Source organism: Gymnogyps californianus, chromosome 1 (assembly GCF_018139145.2).
Source record: "Gymnogyps californianus isolate 813 chromosome 1, ASM1813914v2, whole genome shotgun sequence".
In the NCBI taxonomy this organism is placed as follows: Eukaryota; Metazoa; Chordata; class Aves; order Accipitriformes; family Cathartidae; genus Gymnogyps; species Gymnogyps californianus.
Genome location: NC_059471.1, coordinates 157,738,005 through 157,755,306, shown reverse-complemented (window position 1 = coordinate 157,755,306; position 17,302 = coordinate 157,738,005). Strand labels below are relative to the sequence as shown.

Sequence of the window (17,302 nt, the reverse complement as noted above, 5' to 3'; positions counted from 1 at the left end):
AGCTCAAGAGTACTTGTGATTTTGTTTCCAAGCAGACACAAAGCTTTTAAACATCAATTCAGCAAAGTTATACCTGTTTTCTCCAAGTTAGGCAAGTGATCAAGTATTGTGCTGAACTAGACCCCTTCACATCCAGGGGAGCTTTTCAGCCAGAGGCAATCCAAATGTCTATAAATAGATTTGTATAGGCCTGCTGTTGTACCGCTGATGTGATGATGCTGTATCACGGGGTACAACTCATTGTGAACTGTCATGAAGCCTTGTGTCTGCTGTTTATAAAGCATTCCATTTTTTCGCATCTACCTTCCTGCTAAAATTCTCTGTATGGATTGTCGTTCCACTTACAGTACACATAACTGTTGGTGGGATTGCTTTACATTTCTTCTTCTTTGCCCACTGGACCACTATTCCAAAATATATCCCTGTGTGCCAAAAAGTGTGTGATTGGCCCTATCCTAAGAGAGCATCAGTTCTACAGGATGGTCCTTTAAAGGAAATGCATTACAGAACAGAATGTGATATAGCATATTGTGAATTTTTCATCTCTGAATTCTGCACTTGCAGGCTTGTGTTGTGATCTCAGCTGCAAATAAATTTCTTGCACTGAGATCAGATCCAGAATTTTAGTTGTGGTAGTTACGTAGTTTATAGTCACAGGGCCTCCCCAAATGCTTAAGTATCTTGCCAGAGAAGGGCTTGAAGTACTTGCTTTGGGTTTTGGATTTGCTTTCTTAGTTTCTCATCCTTTGTTTTAATGTGGAGAAGTTCTGTAGTGAGAGTGGTTTAAAGATAACTTGAAAATAATCACTAAATATATCCATATGCACAGTAACACTTTGTCAACCTCTTTATCAATTTTTATACAGCTTAAGGCAGAAGTGGCAAAAGAAGTGGCAAATGCAAGAAGAAAGCAGCACCTTTCATCTCTGCAGTATTACTGTGCCCTGAATGCTCTGCAGTACAGGAAGAGAGTGGCAATGATGGAACCTATGGTAGGATATACACGAGGACAGGTATGGACAGTAAAGCGTCTATATCACTTAGACACGTCCCTGGGAAAAGTAAAACATTGTAGCTCTGGATTGTTTTTTTGAGAACTGACAAATGATAACAGGGGGAGGACGACAATGACTTTTATTCAGCTTGCCTAGATTCTAACAACTGATTTGGTTTGTGGCAGATAGTTGAATGTTTAGATATTCAAGAAAGACACCAATGAAAAAAAATCCAATACACTTATATGCAAAATCAGTCTGCAGTTAATTTTTTCACGGCTAAGCTATCAGTGCAGCAGCATTTACTTCCACTGTTTACTCTGTCTGCACAAACTCTCCTATGTAGCAGTTCCCTTCCTGGCACATAATGTTCAGCATACTGATGAGGACTGTACATGACAGGGAACAGAGCATGCACTGGAGAACTGGAAGGACAGAACAGTAGAGTAGATTGAGCATAAGGCTGGCAAATTCTCTTTCTAATCTTTATTCTGCCAGCAATTTGATAGAGCATTTCTCAAGTCTGTAAAATGCGGTAGTAATCCTGATAATCTGACTCTCCAGGATGTCAGGAGGATCAACAAACTAGTATTTTCACAGCACTTGATTCTCATAACCACCCATTTTAAGGGTCTGTTGTGCTTCAACAGTGATGAAAGAAAGCTTTGGGAAAATGAGAATTGGGCTGTGAAAATAGAAAAAATGGATGCAGTGCTCTGTTTGAGATTGGAGATGATGATCCACACTACATTGTCCTGTGTCTTTTGCAGATCATGTGCCCTGTATAAAATAGGTACTAAAAGAGAATTCAGTCACTTTCCACACCATGGGAGTTCACACTGCTTCTCTGCTGTAATTATACTAAGTGAAAGAACTGCATTGGTTTTCTTTACTGGAAGCCAAACAGAACTTTCTTTCCCTGTATTTTATCTGGCAAAATTGCGATATCTCAGTGCTTTATACAGGAAGGTCTTAGGTTGTCATTGGAATGGCTGAGTAGCCAGAAGTCAGTTGATGTTGATGCTTAAATACTGTGAACTGCCCTTCAGCCCAAGTGTGTATTTTCTTTATTAATTACTCAAAACGTGTCTCATGTTTCACATTTCCAACGAATGAGCAGGCCATAAGGAATTTTTGGAAGAAGCAGTGGCTAATACAGGGTTTATTTGACTGAAAACTGACATCAACATCTAAGCTAGGCTTGTCAGTCTATCATCAGTGGAATTTAGAGCTCTTCCCTCCTGAAGTAGGCTTCTGAAATACAATAGGTGAATCATTCTTTAAGAGGACATGCTTTCTCTCCTTTGTCTGTAAAAGGAGTCTGTGGTCAATTACATGGTTGCAGAAATCTGAGTTACAGGTAAGAGGAATCCCACGTCCCAAGGTTAGGGAAAAGGAGTGGAATCACAAGTAAAATTGGATGAAATAGCTAATAAATTGCTTAACAGCCAAGAATTTGCTTTTACATCTCTTTCTGGAGTAGTTCACTGATTTTTTTTTTTTTTTTTTTTTTTTTTTAAAAAGCTAATTAATTGCACACACGCATTAGCTGTGTCCATATTTCACACAGTTGCCCGTAGGTCCTAATGATGACTGTGTGCCCCACAGGAGGTAATCCAAGGTCAAGTCTACACTGAGTGCTTTGCTGCTGTTGCATGCCTGTTGAGCCATACCAGCTAAGTGAATTCATCTTCTGTCACAAAATGTGCACTGTGGCATTAGTAGCTTTTTTTAGCTCCTTCAGTAGAACAAAATCCGTGGTAAATCTGTAGTTGATATAACTGATTGCCCTGCAGGCTTCTGCTAGCGCAGCTGCACTTCACCAGTTTCCTGACTGACTTTGCTATAGCAGTTTAAAAATTTCCAGGTTGGAGTTGGTAGTCCAGGTTGGGCTACTAAATCTAATGGATGATTTATGTCCCATTCCTTTTGATATGGTGGCATTGCACACAGTGGCTCATAACACCGCTAGACCAAATTCTGCACAGTGCTAGTATGGGAGAAGGCTACCTGTTCCCTTATTTCAGTCATGTAGCAAGTTCATTGGAAACATACCTGTCAGCAGCCAATAGCATATGTGTGTGTAAAAGGGTGTGTGAAAGGGTGGAAAGCTGCAAAAGTGAGAAATTACAAAGAAAGGCAACGCAGCTGTTTTTGACCATGTATTTGATCGCCAGCCAAAAGTATCAGTCATAATGGGATCGCTGTTAACACAGTCCCCACAATCTGTTATTTGTCTGCCAAAGCCAAGATAACTTCCAGTTTCTAGTTTGTTTTTTTTTAATTATTTTTCAGATCAACTTTTTTAAGAAGGGGGCAGAGATGTTTTCCAAAAGAATGGACAGCTTTTTGTCATCTGTTTCAGACATGGTTCAAAGGTAACACAATACTTTAGCGCTGTAACCTTCAGCACATAACAGAAAATGCCTGTGTTTCTTTCTCATGAGCGTCCTTCCATGCTTGCATTGCATTGTTGGGCATATTTTGTTAAAGCTGCAGGTGGAAAGGAGGTATGTTTGTACATGTAAAGGAAAATGCTGTCAGTGCACTGCAGAGAGTATTTTTACAGTATAGCCAGGAACTATATATTGTAAAGTGTTCACATGCTTTCTTACATCCCTGTGTCTCTTCATGGACACAAAGCATGGAATCTGGGCTTGAAATGGTTAACAGAATTAATATAATAGAGCTAAAGTGCGTTCTGAATTAGAGATATTTATACTTGCTGGGTCTTCTGTAATAATACTGTAACAATAACCCATTAACCTCCCAAATAAGGAATTAGGACCTATAGTGTTTGAGGTTGTAGCTACACAAGGCAAACAAAACTCCTCGCCCTAGAGAACATATTCATTGCATCCAGTATAGGCTGTATCAGTCCACTGAGTTCAACCTGCTTTGGCTAAGTCCTTATTTCAATAAACTGCCTCACTTTTGTACTCCTAATTTTGTGATTATTTTTTCTTTCCCCTCCCCTCCCCCCGACTTGTACTGAAGATTGACATTTTCTTTATAATTAAGTTCCTGTAAATGTAAACTTTACATTTAAAATGTAATCATATTAGAGAGAACATTAATAATTTATTTTAGATCAGCTGGAACACTAAACTGAGTCCTTCACTTTATTGCTTCATACCTTTCATATTGGACTGTATCCAAATCATTACTTATTCTGACTCTGGTGGCATTTTAAATAATGCATGCTTGTTAATTTGAGAACAGTGTTATAAGTAATCTCCCTGTGTAGTAGATTCTTTCACTAAATGATTCTTTACTTCCTGTACCTCTATCCTTATTTATATATCTTTTCACACTCACTTCTGAAATAAATCCCTTCACAGTCTACATAGCATTTGTACAGACTGGAGGACAGATTTTAAACTCCCTTGAAATAGTGCCCTTTATTTAGTAAGGCCAGAGGACCTTACTTGTGTCTTATAGGTACAGTGAGGATCTTGCTATTGGATCCTCACCATAGAATAAGCCCTTGTTTTCCAGAGTCTGATGGTTTTGAATTCTGGATAGTACACAGTAGTAAATGGAAGCAAAAAGAGGCTGCTCAGTTGGTTTGCCAAGTCTGGTTTTTGTGTTTTAAGTCTGTCACATGGCAAAGCTTGAAAGTACAATTCAAATGTAACTAGTACAGGAGTGTGACGTCTTTGGAAAAACCAAGAGAGAAGCCTGCAAAATTCTGAATGACACTGTGCAGCTTAGCAATTACTGACACAGGACATGGTTTCATGACTTAAGATTACACAGCCACTGAAAACTGTACTGCCCACTACTTTCCTTCTTTAGTGCTGGGGATCACAAGGCCTCAGTGAGTCAGATCTGCTTGCTAATCAAGCTAAAAGCTTTTTATTTGTCAGATTTGTTTTCTTGGAACAACAAGCTGATGAGACCCATTGTGCAGTTAGAGAATTTCAGCAGTGATGTAGTCTTGCATCTCTTTAAGCTGATTGTGAAACTGAGTGTTCATATTTAGAAGTATTTTCATTTAGACAGTGAATATCGCTAACAGTGTAAAAACACGTAAGAGAAGACAGATCACTAAAATACTCTCAGTAACCAGTTGGTCTAATTGCCACAAATGCAGATAACTTCAGAATTGTCAGCTTTTCTCTCCTTTCTACCTTGGAGATAGGAGAAGCACACCTTAGGAAGAGGAATCCAGTCTTGGGAACCATGAAGATGGCAGGGCAGTTTTGTAGGAAGCAATTTGTTGTGCAACAAAAATGACTGATCAAAAGATTCATTGAAGTAGCACTTATGTAAAAACTGACAGCATTTTATTTCAAAATGGAATTTAAATAATTCTTATTCTGACATTTAATGATGATGTTGAGAGGCACTAGCTTGCAAAATATGGTCTAATTTAATTCAAATCTGATGATATTACTCAGCCTTTATAACTCAGCCTCTCTCATGACTTGGCTAGGTGGTAAGATGCACACAGCTGGTCTCATTTTGAAGGTGATGTGGGAGCTTAGGAAGTCTCAGCTTTCTAAAGATGCAGAAAAGCTGGAAATAAGCTAAGATGAAACAGACTGACACCGTGATGCAAGAGTGACTCTTCATCTGGCCAGTCAGATACTGCTTAGTGCTGACTTAAATGCAGCACTGTGTCTCTAGATTACTTCAGCAGTTACAGGGTTTCACCAACTTCTGCAAAAGACTAGAGAGGAGAACCGGGGAAGAATCATATGTACTTGCCTTGTACTTTTCCACAAGCTTTAGCCACTGTCAGAGACAGGATAGTGGACTACATGGATCACTGGTCCTGCTGTGTACAGCCTGTGTTATGTGCTCATGTTCTTCAAAAGGTTTAACTACTTGGGCAGGAAGTAGGGAGAAAATTGCTTATTGCATAGGTGCAGGTTTTAATGACTTTCTAAGGTATGCAATGACAAGTATTCTTACGTTCCCACCCCATGAGTTTTCCTGGTAGCCTGGACACGGTTAATAACTCCTCAAGTTCGGAAAAGTTAATAAAGAAATCAAATATTTGCTAGTATTGTTTCTCTGAAAGTTCAAGAACAGCTGCTGTAGTGTGGACCTTGAGAGGTCATCTAGTCCACTCTCCCGCTGAGAGCAGGGTCAGTTAGAGCAGAGTGCTCTGCACTGTGTCCAGTCAAATTTTGAGCATCTCTGTCTGTCTGTCTGTCTCTCACTCATGGCACACACAGTATCTGGTTACAGCTTGTGTCCATTGTCTCTCATCCTATCACTTCGCACCTTCAAGAAGGGTCTAGCTCCATCTGTTGTATACCCTCCCATCAGGTAGTTAAGCTAGCAGTAAGATCCCCTCCTTAGCCTTCATTTCATGACGCTGGCAAACAATTCTCGCAGCTGCTTCTCATGTCACGTGTTCTGGCCTCATACCCATCTTGGTGGCTCTTGACTTGACTTTGCTTCTGTCTTTTGTGTGCTGGGGCACCAAAACTAGACACGGTACTCCTGTTGGAGTCTCACAAGTGCTGAACAGATGGGAATAATTACTTCCTTTGACCCGCTGGCTATACTCTTGCTCATGCAGCCCAGGATGTGACTGTCCTTTTTTTGCCACAAGGGTATGGTGCTGGCTCGTGTTCAACTTGTCCTCCTTTGCTGAGAGTTGCTTTCTAGCCAGATGCCTCCCATCCTTTACAGTTGTATAGGGTTATTCCATCCCAGGCAGGACTTTGTATTTGTCTTTGCTAAACTTCATGAGGTTCTGTCTGCCCATTTCTGCAGCATGTCAAGGTCCCTCTGAACAGCAGCCCTCCGCTCTACCATATCTGTCAATCAGTCTTCCCAGTTTGGTGTCATCTGCTCCTATGGGTTGTCCAGCTATTATTAAAGACTGTAAACCTGTAAGCCTCAGTATTGACCCATGAGAAACATCACTAATAGCTGGGTACCAGTTGGGCTTTGTCTCACTGATTACAACCCTTTGAGCTCAGTAGTCCAGCCGTGCTTTCTACCAATCTTGTAGTCGACTTCTCCAGTTTGTGTTTCACCAATTTGGCTATAAGGATGCTATGGGAGACCATGTGAAAGGTCTTGCTGAAGTCAAGTGAAACAGCATCCACCGGTCTTCTTCTGTCCACCAAGCTAGTCATTGCATCGCAGAAGGCAATCAGGATGGTCAGGCATGATTTGCCCTTGGTAAATCTGTGCTGGCTGTTCCCAGTTGCCTTCTTGTCCTTCATGTGTTTGGAAAAGGCTGGAGAATTTGCTCCGTAACTTTCCCAGGGACTGAGGTATTGCTGACTGGCTTGTAGTCTCCCAGATTGTTTTTCTTGCCTATCTCAAAGGCAGGTGTGACACTTGCCTTTTTTCAGTCATTAGGAACCTTCCCTGACTGCAGTGAACTTTTGAAGATGATAGAGACCAGCCTTGCAGGGACATTAGCCAGCTCCCTCAGGACCTCAGTTCACAGACACGTAGCCAGACCTCAGATTCACAGAAGGGCAGTGCAAACAGATGGTCTAAAATAATTTTCTACTTCCTTGTCCACAGATGCACCAAATAGTGCTTGCAGCTGACATGGGGATCTAAGCCCTTTTAGGTATAGTTTAATAGTTTATCTAATAGGGTTTTTTTTAATTATGTCACATTTTCAAAATGGCAGGCCTTTAATTGCTTTCTGATTATGCCCATTGCATTGATGTGTATTGATCAGAAGAGTCTGCAAGTGAAACACAGACTTATTAAGCTTGATGGAAACAAGGCAGGTTTATTGGTGTGATGGGACTGTCAAGTGGTCTGTGGGAACCTCTGAAAATTAAATGGCTCCCAATGATTGTCTGACAGTAGAGCTGAAAAAAAAAAAAAAGATGAAGGTATTTCAGTGGTACGTGATGATGACTCTGACCTCTCTGCTTGCTTGTTCAAGTAAAATGGCTGCTCTGTTTTCCTCTTTATGCCAAATGTGTCTTACAGGAAGATTATGAATACATAGATATTCAGCAGTGCAGTATACATGTGTATGATGCTTCTGCAATGAATTATTACTTACGTTGAGTTAAATTTTGCACTCAGATACCTCTTCAGTTACCACTTTCAGCAAACTGGATTTTTACAGATACGTTCAGTTTTGCCAGCCTGCACCAAGGATGTTTTCTGAATCACACCAAAGTGGAAGACAGTATTGTAGACAAAAATTAAAGCTAAAATGAGACTTGAGCTATAGATTTTGTTATTGTATTGTTCTGAATTCATGGAAAACTTAGTGTTGAAAATCAGTGGCCAGTTGATAGGTGGTCTCATGGCAGGAATTCCTGCATGTTACACAGTTGCAGGAATTAAACAAAGTTCTGTGAAAGCCAAGAGATACTGTAGTAAAGCCTACTTTGAACTGTGCCACTATACTGGGGCAACATCTATATATGTTCAGCAGTGTAAATTCATACAAGCATTGCTTTTAGAAGCTGTCTCAAAAAATAAACTTAACTCTTCACTCTCAACACTTAAGCATTTCTCGTGTGCTCATTTCAGTCTTACAAAACAATCTCATAATTCTAATCATTAACTCTCTGTACTGTTTGGGGAAAGAAGATAACTACGTTTAGTACAAATTGCAAAGAAGAAAGCATAGCTACTGTATGAGACATATTGAGAGTAACATCTTCAAGCTGGACTTTAAAAATAAAGAGCAAGGGGAAACCCTGACTGTGCTTTTGCTGCCAGCCTGCCAAAGATAGCCGTATTTTCCTTAAACTATTGTTAATAGCTTCAGAGCATATGCATCTTGTCTCTTTAGGCTCACATGATGTTTTCTGCGAGTAGTTCCCTATTGTAGGCCTCTTCCTTCCATTCTTTCCTAACTGCACTGATTTATCTAGTCCTTAGAGAAAGCCTTGGACATGTAGTCTTACATTATATTTCCTATAAAGTCTATTCTAAAAAAAAAAAAAGTCTTTGCACTACTCTCCAATATCATCTCAACTGGTATCTTTGTTCATTTTGGCTTACAGATGTTAGCTATATCTTGGTATAAATTGACTAATGATGGCTTTGGGTTTCTTATTGTGTTGGTTTTTTTCCAGCATACAGGGAGAGCTGGATGCTGAAGCTGAAAAAATGAGGGTATCCCAGCAGGACTTAATTGCAGTTAATGAATCTGTTTACACCCCAGATTCTGATGTAACTTCACCTGCTATCAATAGAAATCTCATCCAGAAGGCTGGCTACCTTAATCTTAGAAAGTAAGAAGACTTGCTACCCACTGGTTTGTTTAGTTGCTGACTAGTTGCTACTTTTTTTTTTTTTGTAGGTCGTAAAGACTCCTCAGGTAATGATGTTTGAGGCTCCTGAATCACTGTGGTAGCTGTACTCTTCAGCTCCTAAGTACTTCTGTCATCTTTGGAAATGTGTTTTAGAAGCTTAAGACTTTTTGAGATTGTTTTCCTGAAAACAGAAGTTTACTTCTGTTTGAATTCACCTGCAGGGATGATTTCCTGCATTCAAGTGGCTAAAAATTAGAAACTGATGGGGCTGGGTTCAGATTGTTCCCAGTTCTTAGGGCTAATGTAGACATAGTATTTACAAAAATAAACAGCTATATTTTTTAGTTAATACATGTTTTCATAAACGACCTCCTTTACATACATAAAAGCTTTATCGACAATTCAAGTGTATAACTTTGAATGTATACCATACATAGAGTTACCTCTGCAGATTTTCCAGATAAAATCTTCCATTGACTTCTGCAGGAGCTATGTATATTGGTAGCATATAGTAAACCTGTTTATGTGATTGATTAAATATCAGTTTATTTGTATCTGACTAGTAATTCTTTTTTTGTGAGTGGACACTTATTAATTTCTCTTAGCATTCTAAGAGCTGGATTACAATATAATAGGACTCCATAGCTAGCGAGAAGATGGACTCTGAGATACTACTTACAGAAGATACTTTTTTTAATGATGATTCTTTGTGCTGCTCTTGAGCCTGAAAATACCTTTTTTTTTTTTTTTTTAATCCAGCTTAATAGTCTTTTCATGTCCGTTAACTCAATACCAATAATTCTTTTATTCCTTAACTAGGAGATACTGCAGAGAATGTTTTTAACTTGGGATGTTTGGAATTAGTTTAATTCTTCAGCTTTCATTAAGGATTAGTCTCTGCTAGGAATAGGTGCTGCTTTTACTTCTTAACAGAGACTCATCATAAAAATTCCAGGGTTGAACATGAAGTTCAGATTAGCATCAGGATATGTTTGCAGTTTCATATGTGTTGGAATCATTTCTAAATAGTAATGAGTCATTATCACTGCATCTTCTCTTTAGTAAAACAGGTCTGGTAACTACAACTTGGGAAAGACTGTATTTCTTCACTCAAGGTGGCAACTTGATGTGTCAGCCAAGGGGAGCAGTAGCTGGAGGACTGATTCAGGACCTGGACAACTGCTCTGTTATGGCTGTAGACTGCGAAGACAGAAGATACTGCTTTCAGATCACTACTCCTACAGGCAAAGCGTATGAGAGAGGTTTTATTTGAGGACAGCCAGTCACACCTACCCTTTCAGATGCTGTTTTGTATAAAACATGCTTGCTATAATAGTAAGCCTTTCTGGGTTTCCAGAAGGGTGTTTCCGAATTAAAAGCATGTTCCTTCCCATCCTCCCCCACAACTGCCTGAACAGCACATGCGGTATCCTTTAGCTGCAGCTTATTTGTGATTTTTTGTTCCTTTGATGGTTAATAGATACAAAGCTTGGTGACGTTATTATAAGACCTGGAGTCAAACGGTCCTGGTGTCCACTGTTAGCACTGATACACTATGTTTATATTTTAGGGGTATAACCCTTCAAGCAGAAAGCAAGAAAGAATACGAGGAGGTAAAAATATTTTCTTAATGCTATTATTCTTGTATACAAGTGAGCTTGAAGAGTTCAATTTCATTTTTCCCTTCCAGTGGATATGTGCCATCAACAACATCTCCAGACAGATCTATCTCACTGACAATCCAGAGGTGGGAGCTTGTTTCCATCTTTCAGTCCGTTCCTACCAACTTGCTTTCCCATTGTTCTTTACATGGCAATATAAAGTACGTGTGTAAAAGAGCTGTTCGGTCTTGTTTTCATAGGCAGCTGCAATCAAGTTAAATCAGACAGCCCTACAAGCAGTGACTCCCATTACCAGCTTTGGGAAAAAACACGAAGTTCACCACCCCAGGTAACATTCTCACTTGCACGGACTAGAGACTGTGTGCTCAGTCATGCTCGTCTTACAGGGCAGCAGTCACCGGCGAGAAGGCCCTGTCTAGGCCCTGGCTTTACAAGCCTGTGCGTTCCAGCAAATTCCTCTACTTGTGATGTTTCCTGCTGAAAGCCGTAAGAGATGCTAAGTGTTGAGGGTAACGCTTACTGCTCCGCATCACGGCTTTGAAGCTCCTTGTGGCTGCCACTGGGGTTTTGCTGTTTCTTCAGAAACAAACACAATGCTTTACTTGTAAGTGCCTTGCTGTAAGGGAATGATTTGTAATGTGGGTAACACAGCAGAGTCCCCCGTATACATTGAAGTAAGTATATTCTTGCATATTACCTCAAGCAGTTCCCGTCAGCTTGTCACAGGAATATGCCTTACACAGCTGTCAGAATAATTGCTGTTGTTCTCTTGTGTTCATTCAGGTCAATCAATAAAGCTCCGCTCCTTCAAAAATTGTTAATAATGCTCTAGGATATGCTTATATTTGAAATACATATTTTATGTATCACTTCTTCGTGTCCATGTGATCCTAGCATCTTGCTCAGTGGGAATTCTTCAGACTTCATCATCAGAGTTGGCTTTCAAGCCCAGTGCTGGACTGAAATCCTGCTTTCAGAAGCAGTGTGATAAATAAAATAGGGCAAGTTTGTGTCACACTGACTTCAACATGAAGAGACTTCTCTGCAAGTTTTGCTAGAAAATTGTAAATTCTTACTGAGATATTTACTTCTAGAAATTCAAACCTTTTCCAGATCTTCAGCCTCTCAGGCCAGTGCCTTTACTATGATTTATGATTCCCTTTATTACGATTGCTTACAGATTCCAAAGATTCCCTATAGCCATGGGGAATGCCAGTCAATTTCTTTCTAATTTTATTCACAGTACAGCTGTTTCACTTTGATTACAGATTTATAGATAGAAGAGTATTGCCATCTATTTCACTGGGCAAAGGAAATAGCTATTTCATTGACAACTCATCTCCCAAGTCACTTTTACATCTGTGTGCAACTGGAAAACTTTCTAGAAATAGAAGGATGCTGCTAGTAAACCCAGTGTACCATATGTAGTGATGTGTATAGTTACAACTTCTGTAGCTGGGGGAAACTTAGAATTTCATTCTCTTTGAGAAAAGGTGCAGGAAGAAGTCTGACCCAGTGTGTAACGCTGCTTCTTAACTACCACATTGTAACAAGCCTGCGGCCAAGTAAGGTCTTTAAAAAGATGTCAGGATTGCCATTTACACCTGTAGACACAAGTCCAGGTCTCTGCTGTTTGAACTGATAATGCGGCTGTAGGTATGGCTGCTAGAGGGCAGGGAGGCAAACAGCAACCTACTGCTGACAGTCTGCCCACGCTCGGAGTTGATCTGCATTCAGGTTTAATATACCAGCATTTGCTTTTTTCCTAAATAATTTTAGGTACAAAAAAATAAACGGGAGATTTTATTAGAGTCCTCATTAATAGGTAAATAGGAAAATATTTTTATTTATGTTTATGTACAGTGGTTCAATCTCGCTTCGGATTTTTTAATAATCTTGTCTCCCTTCTAGAGCAAAGATAGGGTGTCATTGATTGATTGAAACATTTTTTTTCCATTTTCACTTTAGCCAGAATGTAAAGAATATGGAAAATGATAAAATAATTCCCAATGAATCAGCTGGCATTCAAGACTCCACACAACTCATTGCTCCTGGAACACCGATTCAATTTGATATTGTATTGCCTGCCACAGAATTCCTGGACCAGAACAGAGGTGGCAGGTACGGCCAGAGACGGTGATCGATCCCTTCAACAGAGTGATTTCAGGGGAGAAAATTAGGTATTGCAGCATGTGTGTGTGGTGACCAGAATCTGTAATTAGTTTTTATTCTTATTTCATAGGCGTGCAAATCCATTTGGGGAATCTGAAGACAGCAGCAAAGATGAGGAGGAAGGTCAGTGCTTCATTTTTCCAGATAAAATTAGTCATGATTTTAGGCCTAATTCAGCTGTCAGCTATCCCGTGTCTCTTAATGAAAGCATCTGACACCATGGAGCAGCGATAACAGATCCATAGTACAGTTGAAGGTAGTGACCTTTCAGAAGCCAGTCTTTTAAACATCGCTGTCTGTGAAAACAAACACCTTTTTCCTTGACAGTCCAAGCTGTATTCCAGATTAGGTTTATTTCAAGTGTTTAAAGGCAAAAAGATTTGGTTTGCTTGTTTTTTGTCTTTCATTCTTTTTCTTTTGTTTTCTTTAAAAAGTAGCTGTTGACTTCTGTAGAAAGAGTTTGATGGGACTGTATTATAATTCTGCTCAAGTTTGAGGCTGCTTAGTAGCCATTTCTTACCCACATGTACTCTGAAATCCACAATCCAAATCTCACAGAGGCCCAGGATATAGCTAGCAGCAGCAACGTGTCTCTTTCAGCAAAAGGAGTTTCTTAACTGCTGCCCCCTCTCCCTCCTGCCAGTGACATGCCAGTAAAAGTCAGCAGTTCTGACCTGCCTCTACCAGCGCACACAGGCCTCAGACCCTGGCTGTTCTCCCTTTCCTCTGTGCCAGTTACAACCACTGTCTGGAACCCACAGCCCCTGTCAGAAAGCTACTCAGAACCAAAGCAGAACCTACTGATCTGAACACTCTCACTTGCATGTGCTGTGGGATGGCTGCAAGCCGCCTGACAGCAGAGTAGCTGTGACAAGCAGGCACCTCTGCACGGTCAGCAGCAGCAGCACCCTGCTCCACTGCAGCACGCAGAAGAGAGTACAGTGCTTAGGTGACTGCCCTGCGTCTCATCCTGCACAAGTGGATCTGCGTAGCTCAGCTCAAGCTGATGCCTAACAATCTTTGTGGCCTCTTGTGCAATGTGGACACAGCTGTTGTGGCCTTTGAACAGTCACGTTCAGCCGGAGTCATCCCGCTTTACCTTCCTCCCCACCAACCATAAAGGGAGCCTGATCAAATGATGGCTTTGTTGCATAATGGCTACTTAGTTCTAAATAGGAGTCTTATGGTGATAGTCAATGAGCAAGGAAGGATTTAATGAAAACCTCATTGGAACCAGCTGCATGGAAGGTCAGAAGGACAGAGAAGAAAGCGAGGACTGTACAAGGTTTAAAGATAAGAGTTAATTTGATGGAAGCCAAGGCTTGTGCACAATCATAAATTTATCACAGTTTATGTGTACAGTTTACGTGCACCTGATAACAAGATAGGCAAGTGAATTTTACTAGCTAATCAAATAAGCCATAAAGGACCAGTTACACTTTTAAAGCTTCCAAGCAACTGTCTGTTTTTTTAATTCCCCCACCCCCTACTTGCAGCCAGTTCAAGCAGTTTAAAACTGGGTCAGAGCACTGCCTGGCTCATGGCAGGAAGTCACCACTCACTACAGTCACCACCCACAGGTTTACTGTTGAATTTCCAAAGTGAAAAAAATAATTTCATTGCTAACTTCAGCTACTGGAAAATTGAAGTAGCACAGTGAAGGAAGTCACGCCTTTTATCTTCCAGATTCGCTCTTGCAGCAGATGTTCGTAGTTCGGTTTTTAGGATCTATGGCTGTTCAGTCAGATGACACAAGTGAGGTGATTTATGAAGCTATGAGACAAGTGTTAGCTGCTCGTGCCATTCACAACATATTCCGTATGACTGAATCCCATCTCATGGTCACCAGCAAGAACCTGAGGTACTGTAAAACCTTCAACTTGTCAACATTCTGTTCTCTTCATACAACTTGTGATTAGTAAAGTATTTTTGGTTTTGTTTTTCCAAGAAGTACACCCTTGGAGGGAGCAAGATCCTGAGATTCGCTTTACTTAGTAAAAACGTCTCGTTTCTTACTCTGTAGTATCTAGAAATCATCCTCCTGACTAAGTTGTAAGAACATCCTACCAAAATTTAGGGGATGCAGTGGGGCTATAAGGCCCTGCAAAGATACAGACAAAGATGGAAAAAAAAAAAAAATGCATTGGCAGATTCTCTTTCCTTACATGTAGTAAACTGCTGTTGTCAGTATTGTCACTGTAGAATATGTTGATACTAGACATTCACTTCAGCTGGAGTGCGTTTATGTCCATATGCATATTAGTGTATTAGCCCATACACTCTGGACGCTTACCAAATTAGTGATTCAGGAAGATACTATGACCTATACATGTCACGCAGCTGAGAGTCGGGGTCTAGAGTTGAACCTTGCCACCGACTGACTTGAAATCACAGAGAAAGCATTTGATTCTGTGCGCATTTCCTCATTTGTAAAATTGCTATAGTGATTGCCTTACTATTACAGAGCACCTTGAAATTAGCTGAGAATCATTCTAAAATAATTTACTTTCTTTTTCTTTCCCTACACATAATTGCAGGTTAATAGATCCTCAAACCCAAGTTACACGAACAAGTGTAAGTAACTTTTGTTTTGAATTGGGTTTTCTACCACAGCATTGAATACTCAGTCACATGAACTTGAGCTCTTGACCAAGCTAACCAGATGCTGGTTAAAAAAAATAAATTCTTTATTATACTTTTCCAGTTTGAACTTGCCACTGTGACACAGTTTGCTGCTCATCAGGACAACAGGCGACTGATTGGCTTTGTGGTCCATCTCAGTGAGACTCTGGGAGAAGAATCCATGAGCGCATATATTTTTGAGAGCAACACAGAAGGGGAAAAGGTTTGCGTAACAAAGTACTTTATTTAGAAAACGGGTCTTAGGCTTCTCACGTCTGGGAAACAGTGCTATGCAAGCAAGAGCAGCTCGATTTCTTGCCAGGAAAATATGCCTTAACATGCAAGCCTTTGATGGCTTATGTCTAAAAAGGACCAAATTTATAGATAATGCAGCAGAATGTACAACAAGGAGGAAAGGATGCGATTGCTAATACCAACATTAAGAGATAGGGGGAAGTGTGTGTGTCTAGCACCAGCACTAACAAAAATCAATGATGTCAGCTATGTTGAGACACGTACATCTACAAAGCTTTCAACGACAAGACAGCCATACGGTGTTGCCACCACTGGGTGCTTGCTGCATATGCTAACAACAGACTATTAGAAATAAGGAATGTGCTGGAGAATTTTTGTCTTAAAAAACAGTAACACTCTTGCATGCACTGGAAAAGATCCCCCAGGTTTGGCAATAAAGTTTGGTGAATAAAACTGAGTTGATGACAAAGATTTACCAGCCTAAGTGAACTCTGAAGCAGAACCTAAGACAGTTTTATGTAGGTTAGCACAGTGAATTGGTATTCCACCTCTGCTTTTAGACCTGTATTTAAGACTAAGTTTGCATTGACACTTCTGTGTTTTAGTCCCAATTAAGGAACTAAAAACCAAACCAAAACAAAACTGAACTTTACATATTCTTTTTTTAGATTTGCTACGCCATTAGCTTGGGAAAAGAAATCATTGAAGCACAGAAGGTAAGTCTGTTTCATTCCCCATGTCTGTGTTGTGATACATTGTATTCTGCTTTTGGTCGCACTGCCCAGGTACCTCTGGTGTGCGTAAGAAAAAAGATCTGCTATTCCTCCTAATGACAAAGTTTTGCAGACGTTATTTAACACAGCCCCTGGGTAGTTAATGCAAAAATAAACTCAGTTCGACTTTGCAGTAGCTTGACTTGAGATAGATAAAATTTGCCACCCAAAATCAAATTCAGAACTATGCAAATCCAGTTGTTCATGTTTGAAAGGAAGCCGTGAGCAAAGCTTTAAAAAAACCAAACAACAAACACTCTCTGGGATGAAGTGTAAATCACACACATTGCTGTTTCACTTTTAGAAACTCATATTCCTTCCTCCCTTAGGGATGAAAAACACACTGTTTTTCCACTTAAAATGAATGGCAAAGTTACCTAGCCCCTTGTATATAAAGATGTGACACTAATACATTAATATTTGCTGTATATTTTTGCTGCTGAGATTTCAGAACAAGTTGGGGGAATGAGCTTTTAGTCACAGGCAATAAGCACAGGTATAATAAATAATTCATTTAGACAGTTATTTTCCTCCTTGTTTGTCCGTAATTATATTTTCTTATATACACAATGGGTGGTTTTACTGAACTAAAAGCAATTATTTATGTTTGAAACCTTTAGACTAAAGGTTGTCATAAAAAAAATAAGTTGCAA

General features: G+C 40.0%; 1 protein-coding gene across 1 annotated transcript in view; it reads left to right on the top strand.

Annotated features, from left to right (window-relative positions):
• APPL2 (adaptor protein, phosphotyrosine interacting with PH domain and leucine zipper 2) overlaps positions 1-17,302 on the top strand; it is a 40,046-nt gene that overhangs the window by 21,394 nt on the left and 1,350 nt on the right. Inside the window, exons 8-20 of the mRNA XM_050893653.1 lie at positions 867-1,013; positions 3,291-3,373; positions 9,026-9,184; positions 10,268-10,456; positions 10,776-10,818; positions 10,896-10,952; positions 11,067-11,155; positions 12,796-12,948; positions 13,070-13,122; positions 14,686-14,860; positions 15,537-15,573; positions 15,704-15,844; positions 16,545-16,592. Of these exons, the coding sequence (XP_050749610.1) occupies positions 867-1,013; positions 3,291-3,373; positions 9,026-9,184; positions 10,268-10,456; positions 10,776-10,818; positions 10,896-10,952; positions 11,067-11,155; positions 12,796-12,948; positions 13,070-13,122; positions 14,686-14,860; positions 15,537-15,573; positions 15,704-15,844; positions 16,545-16,592 (1,374 nt within the window). The remainder of the gene's footprint in view (positions 1-866; positions 1,014-3,290; positions 3,374-9,025; positions 9,185-10,267; positions 10,457-10,775; positions 10,819-10,895; positions 10,953-11,066; positions 11,156-12,795; positions 12,949-13,069; positions 13,123-14,685; positions 14,861-15,536; positions 15,574-15,703; positions 15,845-16,544; positions 16,593-17,302) is intronic.